General features: G+C 38.6%; 3 protein-coding genes across 5 annotated transcripts; 2 read left to right on the top strand and 1 right to left on the bottom strand.

Annotated features, from left to right (window-relative positions):
• The first annotated feature begins 1,419 nt into the window (after positions 1 to 1,419).
• LOC131314713 (telomere repeat-binding protein 5-like) lies at positions 1,420 to 8,454 on the top strand. Of its 3 annotated transcripts, XM_058343550.1 has the most exons (11): positions 1,428 to 1,728; positions 3,009 to 3,091; positions 4,255 to 4,464; positions 4,586 to 5,318; positions 5,451 to 5,654; positions 5,764 to 5,826; positions 5,933 to 6,012; positions 6,313 to 6,554; positions 6,987 to 7,310; positions 7,442 to 7,505; positions 7,952 to 8,454. In XM_058343550.1, exons 3-11 carry the CDS (start codon positions 4,384 to 4,386, stop codon positions 8,120 to 8,122), a joined length of 1,962 nt encoding a protein of 653 aa, XP_058199533.1. In that variant the 5' UTR covers positions 1,428 to 1,728; positions 3,009 to 3,091; positions 4,255 to 4,383; the 3' UTR covers positions 8,123 to 8,454. The 3 variants fall into 3 exon arrangements, with proteins under 3 accessions (XP_058199530.1, XP_058199532.1, XP_058199533.1); XM_058343547.1 differs by lacking the exon at positions 3,009 to 3,091 and having other exon boundaries at positions 1,420 to 1,728; XM_058343549.1 differs by lacking the exon at positions 3,009 to 3,091 and having other exon boundaries at positions 1,426 to 1,728; positions 4,273 to 4,464.
• A 694-nt stretch (positions 8,455 to 9,148) lies between these two features.
• LOC131313850 (protein ALP1-like) lies at positions 9,149 to 10,447 on the top strand. Its single transcript, XM_058342350.1, has one exon. The coding sequence runs from the start codon at positions 9,149 to 9,151 to the stop codon at positions 10,445 to 10,447; it is 1,299 nt and encodes a 432-aa protein (XP_058198333.1).
• A 184-nt stretch (positions 10,448 to 10,631) lies between these two features.
• On the bottom strand, positions 10,632 to 11,835 carry LOC131314714 (uncharacterized). The gene is made up of 2 exons (XM_058343551.1): positions 11,499 to 11,835; positions 10,632 to 11,332 (listed from the first exon to the last, which is right to left on the bottom strand). The coding sequence occupies exons 1-2, from the start codon at positions 11,793 to 11,795 to the stop codon at positions 10,664 to 10,666; spliced, it is 966 nt and encodes a 321-aa protein (XP_058199534.1). The 5' UTR covers positions 11,796 to 11,835; the 3' UTR covers positions 10,632 to 10,663.
• Positions 11,836 to 12,140: the final 305 nt, after the last annotated feature.

Genomic DNA, 12,140 nt, shown 5'->3' with positions numbered 1-12,140 from the left:
TACTTTATTGGCAATTCTGCTTTAGTGGAAACATGATATTATACTAAGAGAGATAATTCTGCTTAAGTACTGCGCGTAGGTGAAATACAACTTCTGTCCAATTTCGGCAATGAAAACTTTAAAACTTGGACAAGTTCCGAATTCGAAATCATTTTAAACATATGTTTTTTTTTTTTTGTACAAGTACCATGACAAAGGCAAAGCCACATTGTTGTTTCTTCGATAAAAGTCAAAATCATCCGATTTTATTGGTGAGCAACGAACATGAAATCAAAATTTAATTTCAGATAATGGCAACACAAAAGTTCGATTGAACTCCCAGCAAGTGAGCAGTAGGATAAAACTATAGGATTAGTTAAACCGAGGTATCAAAAACAAAAAAAGGCATGAAAACTCTCAATTTGTTGTGATCTACATTAACACAAATCAATTGAAGTAAAAAAGACAACATGCCCTTTTCATTTAACACCCAACTTTAGTTGTGAACAAGTTACCTAATATTCCTCATTTCAGCAAGGCAATTAAGATGGTTCAGTTAGGCAGCAAGTGGGTAAAAGTTTAACCCAAGATACATAAAATTTGGTGCATATTTAGTGGGTAAAATTTTAACCAACAATTCACAAAATTTTTATGCAAAACTAAAAAATGTGGAAAAATTTTAAACAAGGACAAATTAAATAAAAAAAAATTCCAGACTGATTTTGGGAAACTAGGCCTAAATATGCACCAAATTTATGTATCTTGGGTTAAACTTTTACCTAACAGTTCCTATTTTGGGAAAATTAAAATTAGTTGCTACATCCCCATTATATCTCCATAAAAATAGGAAAATGATTTTGATACTTCATTTTTTTATGATGGCACTCCAAAATTTGTCTTTTAGTGTAGAAATTATACATAGCAAAATAAACTAAAAGAAACATTTTAGAGTGTTATCATAAAAAATTGAAGTGCCAAAATCATTTTTCTAAAAATTAATCAAATAAGTAAATCGATACACATACATCACTCTATCCATATGTGTGGTAGCAAATAACTCCACTCGTGCGCACGCTCCTTCAGAACTAAGCGCGTGAAACATTTCAATTTTTTCACAAAAAAAAAAAACAGTTTCTATTTTGGGAAATTAAAATTCAAACCGGGGGTTTTTTTGTTTTTTCAAAATAATTCCCTCTATTTGTGACCCGACGTTTTTCTCGATCGTGCGAAGCGCCCGTGGCCGTACGATCCCAACGATTAATCCACGTGGCGCGATCCGGGCCGACGTGGCAAGAGTACGGGTCACCCTGTGGCGAAGAACCGGTCTTTTATGTGGTTCGTGCAACCTGCTACAGCCGGTAAGGCATGGGCTTTTACCGTCCGAGCCGGTAATGGGCGTCAATGGTATAAGAGCTTGGGGGGTTTAAGCCAAGGTTGGGTGGTTTTCCGAGGGTTTTGGCAATCCGAGAGAGAGAGAGAGAGAGAGAGAGAGAGAGATTGGGAGGAGAGAGAAAATAGAGGGTAACGTCCGAAACAACGATTGGTTTACGAGAAAGAAAGGGAGAAAAATGGGGTAGGGAGGATATTACCATCCGTAAAGTGTCGTGATTGATGTGAATTCTTATCCTTATGAGATCTGTGCTCTTTGAATTCTCCGACAATTCTCCGATCTTTCATGGGCTCCGCGTAAATTCGTTTGAATGTTTCGGGAGGGAAACTCGCACTACTGGTGAATACAGAGGAAGACAGGTGAGACGATCGAATTTTGTTGGTTTCTGTTGTGGAGCGTTGAGAAAGTTTCGATCTTCCTCTAGTTGCTGTGTGATATGGCATAGATTCCTCGTTTTCTTGCCGTTTCCCTGCAATTGAAAGGAGTTATTTTTTTTTTATTTTGAGGGGGGGGGGGGGGGGGGGGGGGGGGGGGGGAGTTGGTTTTTAGGAATTGGGTCATGGGTTTTCCATTTTTTTGTGGATTTGTATGTCCTATTTTGAAATCCATTTCTGATGGGTTCGATCTGCGTTTGGTTTTTCTTTTTCGAAGTCATTCTTTTATCGAAAATATGTTTCTTTTTTTCTTGTGAATCGGAGGGATGGCCAAGATCCGTTCTTTTCTTCAACCTTGGAAATTCTTCGATTTATCTCAGGTTTTATTGGGTCGATCTGGTTCTTGGTTTTTAGATCCTCCGCTTCGTGTGCGTATACACGTTTTTATCCTCTGTTTCGTGTGAGATAGTAATTGGCGGTGTTGTTTTCAACGCTACTTTTGGTTCTTTCTTAGGGTTTTGTGAGGGTTTTTCTAGTACTACAAGCATTTTTCTTTTCCCAATAAAATCAGTTTTTTTTTTTTCTTTTTTCTCTCTCTCGCTTTTACTGGTGTTTTCGAGTTTTATTCTCTAGAGAACAGGTTCCCACAATTCATGGCAACTGAATTTCTTGTTTATGTGAATTTTTTTTGTCCCGAAATTTATTATTGTGATAAATGGTTGCAGTCATCAGTTTAGCTCATAAGCGATATTGATGCTTGAAAATCACGTCGTCCTGTTAACATCAATCTGCGTTTCGGTCTGCAATTTTCGGAAAATCAAATTGTGATTTTTTATTTTTATTTTTTTATTTTGGCAAATCAGAGAGGTTACTCAGATCCAATCTTTTCTTCCAATCTAATTTTTTCCTGGGTTGATCTGCTTCTTGGGTTTCAGATCGTTTGTAATCATATTAATATTCGTTTGCAGGGAGGTATTCTATATATTGTTTCCAACGCTATTTATGTGGGTTTTGCTAGGGTTTTTCTAATTCTACTTTTTTTTTCCCCCTTTCGGATTTCGTTTCCCTGTTAATTTCCCTTTTTTTCCCTTTTTACTGATTTTTTTTTTTTTGGCATTTTGTAAAGTTCACATTCCCACAATCCAGGCCAACTGATTTTTTTGTTCCTTCTGAGCGGAATTCATACATCGCAATTGATCCTTGCATTTGCCATCGTTTTGCATTTTGGTAAATGGTTTCGATCTGCGTTTGGTTTGAGAGTTTAGAAATTATTGGGGCGAAATTGGGATTTTTCATGCAAATCAGAGAAAGGTCTGAGATTCATGCTTCGACCTCTGAAATCTTACAGGTTATCTCATGTTTTCCCGTGTTGATCTGCTTCTTGTGTTTTTGGGAACATTTTATACATTCTTTTTCTAGGGTGCCTTGGAAAATTATCTGATTATCTCCCTTGTTTTCAATGCTATTTTTTGGTCCTCTCTGTCAGGGTTCTGTGAGGGTTTTTGTATAGTTTTTTCGTCTGTTTTGTTTCCCTTTCCTTTTTTTCCCTTTGCGTAGAAACCCATAATTTTCTTCTTCCGGGTTTTGCCTTGGAATCAAGGATTGTAGAGGACAGATTCATAGAATTCAGTGCGAAAATCTTTGCAGACCAGTTTTTACAATTTTTTGATGCCCGGTTTGAATTTTGAATAGAGAAGAGAAAGATCAGCCTTGTGCCATTTTGAAGATGGTCATTACAGTTAGAGGTTATAAAATTTTAGGAACTGGATTGCGGCATGCAGCCATTGAAGTTCTGAAATAAGTACTGGCTTGTTTCTACAGATTTATTTTGCTATTTTCATTGTTGAGAAAACAAAGGACAAAGATGAAATTTGATAAGGGTTGTAGTTGGAATTGAATTCTGCTTAAGACACTATATGATCAGAGTGCTTTTGAAAACTTTAGGGTATTCTTGTATTCAAATGGTCAATAGACTTTCAGTTTGTATCTATGTTGAATTTTTTTCCGCGAGTTTCATTTGGAGTGGCCATATAATTTTGGGGTTGATCTCTTCGAACTTGATTTCTTTGATTGAGGCATTACTATCCGATAGATGTTTTTTTTTAATCTAGTAGCAGAAAAGTATTTTGCATAACTCCATCACTCAGCAAAACGTGGCGAAGTCATATTCTTCACCACGTTTCTGCGCTGATATGTTGACCTTGTGGGGAACATGATGAATGTTGCTTATGTTGTTTTTTTATTGTCACCCCCATGTTTGTTTTGCCTTGCATTCCGTGCACTGTCTTCAAACCTCTTTTTGGGTTTTCAATTTGCTTTAGTCTTTTTTATCATGAAAACTTGCAGTAACTTAGTTTGTTCAACTGTAAAGTCATTCGTGAATTCTATTTCACTCGGCATTATCTAATTTCTTGTTTTTCGTTGTCACTATGTCTTTTGCCTCGACCTGCATTGTTTTTGATCTTTCTATTTCCCTAGAATTTCACTCATTGGTATGTAATTTTTTGACAGGGTCTCTTGTTATTACAGAGTCGGAGCTTGGTCATGCTGTGTTAATGTGCATGAGCTTCTCTTAGAATTTGAGAGATTTTTGAGAATGCTAGAGTTTGGCATTTGAGTTTATGGTATGTTCTCCGCGATATGGTGTTGCAGAACAGGTTAGGATATGGTTTTAATGGCTATCAGGTGCCCCCCACACCTCGAGCTACCAGATCACCTAGGGTAAATACCCTCGACTTTAATTTCCTTCCCTTTTTTTTTTTCTGTGTGTTTTTAATCTTTATATTGCTCTTCAAAAAAAAAAATCTCTTTTATTAACTCCTTGTGCTTTTTTTTTTTTTAGAGGGGCTCGATTAGGAAGAAAGTTGATGACAATCAAATGTGTGCGTTTGACTTATTGGCTACTGTAGCTGGCAAGTTGTTGTTGGAGGGACAAGTTTCTCCTAGTTCTAGTAATACATTAACTGGAAAAGAACCCTGTGCAGTTGCAAAAGATTCAATTAAGAAAGAGCAGCTGGATGACGATAGTGCTTCGAAAGTGGAACCTTCTAACCTTGTCTCCAGAGCTCCTGATCTACATTTTAGTACAAAGGAATTTCCAGTTGCTCATATTGATGATTGTTCCGTACTTGCATCTGTAATTACTTCTTCCGATTGCTCAGAAAAGATTGGTTGTGCTGAAAAGTTGGTTAATGACGAAAGCAAGATTCAACCTGGGAGCAGCAAAGTGGAGCCGCTAAGGGCACGAAATGCGTCAGATGTTACCAAGGCATATATGTGCACTTTGGACGAGCTGGCGGTTAGATACAGGAAACCTCCTGCTCTAATTAGTCAAGAGAACAGTGTGAAAGTGCCTCTAGGCACTGGTCATGTTTCTTTCCCTGCATGTCGGGATGTTGTAAATATAGCTGTTAGAGATGATGACGAAAACTCTTCTGGGTGCACTCAACCCAGCACCGCTAAAACGACCTTCAGGCCATCACCACGCATTGGTGACCGTAGAATAAGGAAGATATTGGCATCCAAATTTTGGAAGGCAGCTCCAAAATTGAAGGATGGGGAATATTTTACTGCTGGTGAGTTGGTTTGCTTATTTTTTAGCTTTTTTGTGGTCCCCTCCAATTTAATTGCGAAGAATCATAGTTCTATTTCCGTGACTCTCTAGTCTCTATTATTAGTTGAATAATGTTAGTCTGTTTCCAATCTAGAAACAAAGCCTGCCTACCACAATAGGAAGAATTGTTACAAACGTAAAAGGTCTCTGAGGGATTATCCATTGAAGAAAAGGATACTGTATGATGGTCGCTCATTATCAAATTCTGATGGAGGGATAACTAGTGAGGGCATATCTAGTTCGCCAAGGAAAGGGTTTAGTTGTGATGCTTCTGGTTCTGGTGCAACACTGCATGGAGGTTTATTTCCATCCTTTCATTTCTTCTATTTTGGTATTTCGTTGTTTCAGTTGTGATTGGAATATGTTTTTCTTGTTTTTCCACTATATAATCGCTACTCTTCATGCAGCCTTTGGGACAACATCTGGTGTAGCAAGCCGACACACACCCTTCCAGTCCCGAGATTCACATGGTATGAAATACTCTGATTGAGAGTAATTCATCTGTACTCTTTTGACTTGATTGGTGTATGACATTCGAAGAGGTTCTTACGTGAAGATGTCTTGACTTTTATTCAGTGAAGCTTAGAATCAGGTCTTTTAAGGTTCCAGAGCTTTTTATTGAGATTCCAGAAACTGCAACTGTTGGTTCTCTAAAGGTATGCCATATGCAAACAGTATTATCTAAACTGTTTTCATACAAGTATCTTCCCAGTTACCTCAATGCAACATTGTAGTGGATGTAGATACCTCGTTGCATAAGGTTTTAGTTTAAATATGGCAAGAACTTTTAACCGAGTCATTTGTGGCTAGGATTTTTGTCGAAAGTGGTGTATTATGGATGAAAATACAATAAGCATGTTGGGATGACCATGATTTGCAGAAAAAGGTCAATTTACTTTTGTGTTATGCATGATATCATCTAAGGAACAGAACTCAATTTTGCCTTTATTTTGCAGAGAAGTGTTTTGGAGGCGGTGAATGCTATAATGGGGGGTGGACTACGAGTGGGTGTCCTCCTTCAGGGAAAGAAGATTAGGGATGATAATAAAACTCTACTCCAGACTGGATTAGCTCACGACAACAAGCTTGATGCTCTTGGTTTCTCCCTAGAGCCTACTGTTTCACAAGCTCCCCCACCTCTGTGTAATGAAGATCACCCCTTGCTACTCAGCTGCAATGCACCTCAGCCACTAACTAGGTAAATTAGAAAAGCCGATTCTCCATTTGTTGCTAGCTCCAGAACTTGGCCTCGTTTACTGTTTTGACGTTTCTTAGCTTTACAATTGTTTAGCAGAGGGTCTTCTAAATGATAATGATACATATTTTCCATCCTCCTATAATGTTGATCTGGTTAACATTTTGTATTTCCCCCAGTTTAATTTAGGGTATGTGAGAAGTTGAAAAATTAAATGTTGTCAAACTTGTCCTTTCTCTTCATCTCTTGAAGCATAATGTATATTTTTTACTTCCTTGATTTGCCCTCACTCTGTGGAGGGTAATCTGAGTGTACAAAGCTTTACACAACTATGCCAATGCCTTGTTATAATTAGTCTGGATTCTTATTTGGAACTAAGTTCCCATTTTAAGTCATCGCTCTCTGAGCTGATTGTGTATGTAATGCTGTCTCCAGGTACCCGCCTGCACCTAGTGTAGTTCATAACATAGTTGAACAGAGCGCTGCTGATGCCTTACCAGATCCTCCTTTGACAAGTGTGGGCAGCTTTGTTGAAAGCGATCATGACTCGGCACCCTCTCCTCCTGACATGTCAGATAAAAGCCCAATGGACTCCAGAGCATTGGCCGCCATTCCAGAAATGGATGCGGAGGCATTGGCTGTTGTACCCATGAGGAAATCCAAGCGATCTGAGGCTGTGCAGCGCCGAATTCGTCGACCTTTCTCTGTTTCTGAAGTGGAAGCGCTGGTTCATGCTGTTGAGAAGCTTGGAACTGGAAGGTATGTTTAGCAAAAACTTGATTCAAGAACTGCACAAGGGTCTGCCCTTGTTTATCTCGAATGTGGTCCTGGATGAGCATATTTTCAATTCTTCTGTTCTTCTCTTACCTGTAGTTGGTTTACATCTGCAGATGGCGCGATGTTAAACTGCGAGCTTTTGATAATGCAAAGCATCGAACTTATGTGGATTTGAAGGTAAGCAATCGACATTTCATTTTCCTGCATATATGTTCCGGATTTTTCTCCATTTTAACCGAACTTGTGATTACTTGTACTGCTTCTTTGATGCTGTAGTTTTTCAATCTCATTCCCTTCAAAATTTTTAAGCCTTCGGTTCAATTGTTTCCAACAGTTTTTACAGTTTTGAATACTCATAGTCTCATACTTTAGTTGGCTTGCGTTATCGGAAATGGTTCTATGGTCTTTATGCCGTTGTCTTTGATTCTGAGTAGCAAATGTCTCGTGTAATCTTTTGAATTCTACTCTTTGTTTAAAATACACAAAACAGATGGATCTTGTCGTGGGTCGGAAGTCAAAAGGGCAGTATGAGATGCCTACTTATTTCCCAGTTTTAAACATACCTTTTTGTTTCAGTAGAAATGCTTACGTGATTTGGGTTTTCGTGACCTGTGAAATTGCAGGATAAATGGAAAACACTGGTGCACACAGCAAGAATATCCCCACAGCAAAGGAGGGGTGAGCCCGTGCCCCAAGTGTTGCTAGACCGTGTCCTTGATGCCCATGCTTACTGGTCCCAACAGCAAGCCAAGCAACAGCTCAAACAGCAGTCCGACACTTGCCTCCTCCTCTGATAGCTTCTTCACCAATCAAGCACTCACGGTAAATAGTGGATGGCGTTCAAAGTGGCGTGTCCTCATGTAAAAAGCTAGTCATTCCTATATTCTAGCTCTCAGCGGCGATTCTTTCCCTATGTGGAGAGAGATTGGCGCTTGTAAATGCTTGACAGAATAAGAGCTTGCTAACTGTATTTTTTGATGCCAACCTCTTGGCATTTTTGTTGTTCATTTGATGGTTTGTTTTTGTTTTTTGGGGATTTTTCTTTACGTATCTGTACATTGTTTGATTCTAACTTTTTGTAATGCTTGCCAAGTATCAGTACTACGAATTCATTGGCTTCCCAACATTTTTTTTCCTACAGTGCTTTATGTCGGGATTAATTACAAGATAGACTGCTTCATTGTTTATTAATCCTTTTAGAGCATCCCCAATGGGGATGCATTTTAGAAGAGGTTGTATAGTTATTTTAGATGTAAAAAGTGGTTAAAAGTTGGTTAGATGTAAAATAGAACCCATGTCTATCCAATGGTGAGATATAAAAAAAGATGGATAATTAACTAACTTTCCATCCTCCTTAATTTTTCTCAACTTTCTTAATCCTAATTTAAGTACTACTTCCGTCGAAAAATAATTTTGGTATCCGGTAATCGAGAACTTTAAAAAAAAAAAATCCGAAAAAAAAAAAAATACTTCCGTCTCATTTTTTTTTTTTACTTCTCATTCACTTAAGTTACAAAATTTACTTCATCCATTTACTCCCATCAATTCTCAACCACGTCATTTAATTGATCCATTTACTCCTCACTCTCAACTACACCATTTACTATAGTCATTTACTTATATCTACTCTCACCTACATCATTTACTGTCATCTACTCTCACCTACATCATTTACTCTCATCTACACCATTTACTTCAGTCATTTACTCTTATCTACTCTCAACTACACCATTTACTTACCATCTATATATACTATCCTCCCCATTATTCATTCTCACACTCAAATCTATATACAGTCTCCTCTTTCCAAAAAAATCATCATGAGCAATTTAACCCACAGAATATTACTGGGAGAATTTGACGGATCTTCCTCCGATGATGATGAGATTGCAATGGTGCAATTGATCATGGCCAGGCAATTCCAAAAATTTCAAAGAAGACGCCAACAACGAGGTCATGTTGGTTCTACAAGCGGTCGAGCCTGGATCCCCCGTGACAGAGTTGCTGCCGACCAACGACTCAATGCTGATTACTTTTGTGAGTATCCGCTCTATGACGAAAAATTGTTTCAGCAACGTTTTCAAATGAGTCGACCCTTATTTCACAAGATCTTGGGCAAACTCCAAGAGCATGACGTGACGTTCGTCCAAAGGAATGATGCGACGGGAGCTGCAGGTCTTTCTGGTATCCAAAAGATGACATCAGCTCTGAGGATGATGGCATACGGGACGCCTGCTGATAGTCTTGATGAGTATCTCAAGATTGGGGGAAGTACAGCAGTTGAGTCTCTTCAAAGCTTCTGTAGAGGCGTTATCTCTATTTTTGAAGCAGAATACCTGAGAAAACCAAATGAAGCAGATACTGCAAGGCTCCTACATGTGGGCAATCAACGTGGTTTTCCTGGAATGCTAGGCAGCTTGGATTGTATGCATTGGCAGTGGGACAAATGTCCAACTGCTTACCATGGCTTCTTTAGTGGCCGCAGCGGAAAACCCACTATCGTACTTGAAGCAGTTGCATCATATGATTTGTGGATTTGGCATGCTTTTTTTGGCATGCCAGGTTCATTCAATGATATCAACGTGCTTGATCAATCTCATCTCTTTGATGATCTCAGTGCAGGTCGTGCCCCTCCAGCCCATTTTGTTGTTAACGGGAGTCAGTACGACATGGGGTACTACCTTGCTGATGGTATTTATCCAAAATGGGCGACTCTCGTCCAAACCATTTCTCAACCACAAGGAAGAAAGAAGCAACACTTTGCGAGGATGCAGGAGGCATGTCGCAAGGATGTTGAAAGGGCATTTGGCGTACTCCAAGCACGCTGGGCAATTGTGAGAGGACCGGCACGATTCTGGAATGAGGTGGATCTAGGCTACATCATGAAAACATGTGTCATTTTGCATAACTTGATAATTAAAGACCAACGTGATCACGATGCTAGTGATGAAATTACTGAACTTCTTTCTTCCAACAGAATTCAAGTATCGAGAGATATCACTCCTGCATTGGTTGATTTCTTTAAAAATAACAGCAGGATTCGATCAAATGAGGCACATCATTCGCTCCGCAATGATCTTATTGAACACCTATGGGCCCGTAATGGAGATGAAGAATGAGGTTCCCGTGTCTTGTATTTCATTATCGAGTCTTGTATTTCATTTTCGAGTCTTGTATTTCATTATCGAGTCTTGTATTTAATTATCGAGTCTTGTACTTCATTAGCATAATAAAATGCATTTTATTATCGAATAGTACTCAACGATTACGTCAAAGTCAAGATTATTACATAATTGCTAAAGGCTATTACATATGACAATAAAAAATTATTACAATCAATAATCGGGAAAGTCAGGAAAATAACCGTTCGAACTTGAACTAGCCGTCCATTTAGCCAAGATTTCACCCTTGCGATACTGGTAATAAGCCTTCATTTGGGGGTCTTGAACCAAATCCAAGTCCATTTGCATAATCCTATCTTCCATCTCTTTTTCCTTTATTGCTGCCTTCCTCTCCTCAAGCGCCACCCTCCTCTCATCATTTGCTGTTGTCCTTTCCAAAGCCGCGACTCTTCTTGCTTCCATTTCAGCTCTCCTACCTTCCTTGTCAGATGTAGTTTGGTTGAATTTTTCCATCAAGTTTATCCATTCACGTTCCTCATTTTCTGATTTTTTGGTCTTCAATAATTTTGCCTTTGATGCTTTACATCCAGGAGGCCTCTTTCTTGGAGACTGAACACTACCTCCACTCGTAGGATTGCTATCTTCCATTGTAGTTGATGTGTTTGGAACTTGAGAGAAATCAGGAGAATCTAAGTTTGGATTTTGAGAGAAATCAGGAGATAGGAGGACCGAACTCGTATCCATTTGTAAAGATCTTGGGTCGGAGCGAGGTGGGGTTAAATCTGCCCACTTCATACTGTGTTCTAAGATTGCCCAGCAACAATCCAAATTGACGAAAGGTTTATTCTCAGTGTCTTTGTAATGTCTCTTCGCTAGATCAATCTATACACATGATAACAAAATTAATTAATTAATTAATTAGCAAAATAATAATATTAACAAATTTTTATGAAAACAGAAACTTGATAGAAGCAAAATAATACCTCATTTTGTTATGAAAATAAATTCTTATGAAAACAAATTAATAATATTAACAAATTAATAATACCTCATTTTGTTCTGTCATTCCACTTTGATGTTGCCTTTGAATTTGTCTTAAATGTCCACAATATTTGTTGCAAGCCTGCTGGATGATTTGCCATCGAGACTTGATAGAAGCATCCGATCGTACATCGCCTCCTGTGAATTCGGTGTATTTTTTTACAACCCGATCCCATAATTTGGATCGTGGTTGATTGGTACCGACAATCGGGTCTTGACTAACGCACAAGTAAGCATTACAAATTGCTTCATCTTGATCGGAGTTGAACGATTTTCCTCTCGCACTACGATTTCCCTCTGCCATAATTGATACAATTTTTTTTTTTGGAGGGTGTTTGTGGAGAATGAAGAAAATTTTTGTTGGGTAAAATTCTATTAGAAACACACATTTATAGGTAGGGAATAAAAATTATCGTTACTATTTTTTGAGATCCGTTGGCAGCCAACGGTCGAATTCCCAGAAAAAAAAAAAACCAACCAACGGTCGGATCAAATGATCCGTTGGCTGAGATTCCACCCACTGACCACCCACCTTTACTCTTTCTTCTTTCTTTTTCTCTCTCTTTCTCTCTCTACCTACGATCAAAACCAGAACCAGACCCCCCCTCTCTCTCTCTCTCTCTCTCTCCCTCTGAACCAGGAGAAACCC

The sequence above is a fragment of the Rhododendron vialii genome, chromosome 13a (genome assembly GCF_030253575.1).
Source record: "Rhododendron vialii isolate Sample 1 chromosome 13a, ASM3025357v1".
Taxonomy (NCBI): domain Eukaryota; kingdom Viridiplantae; phylum Streptophyta; class Magnoliopsida; order Ericales; family Ericaceae; genus Rhododendron; species Rhododendron vialii.
This window is presented reverse-complemented; position numbering and strand designations above follow the sequence as displayed.

Excerpts from the sequence above, each read along its gene's own strand:
- LOC131314714 (XM_058343551.1), bottom strand. The coding sequence starts at position 11,795 with ATGGCAGAGGGAAATCGTAGTGCGAGAGGAAAATCGTTCAACTCCGAT. Across the intron at positions 11,333-11,498 it reads GAATGACAGAACAAAATGAG|ATTGATCTAGCGAAGAGACA; the intron begins GTATTATTAATT and ends TCATGTGTATAG.
- LOC131314713 (XM_058343547.1), top strand. The coding sequence starts at position 4,384 with ATGGTGTTGCAGAACAGGTTAGGATATGGTTTTAATGGCTATCAGGTG. Across the intron at positions 4,465-4,585 it reads GAGCTACCAGATCACCTAGG|AGGGGCTCGATTAGGAAGAA; the intron begins GTAAATACCCTC and ends TTTTTTTTTTAG. Across the intron at positions 6,555-6,986 it reads GCACCTCAGCCACTAACTAG|GTACCCGCCTGCACCTAGTG; the intron begins GTAAATTAGAAA and ends TGCTGTCTCCAG.
- LOC131313850 (XM_058342350.1), top strand. The coding sequence starts at position 9,149 with ATGAGCAATTTAACCCACAGAATATTACTGGGAGAATTTGACGGATCT.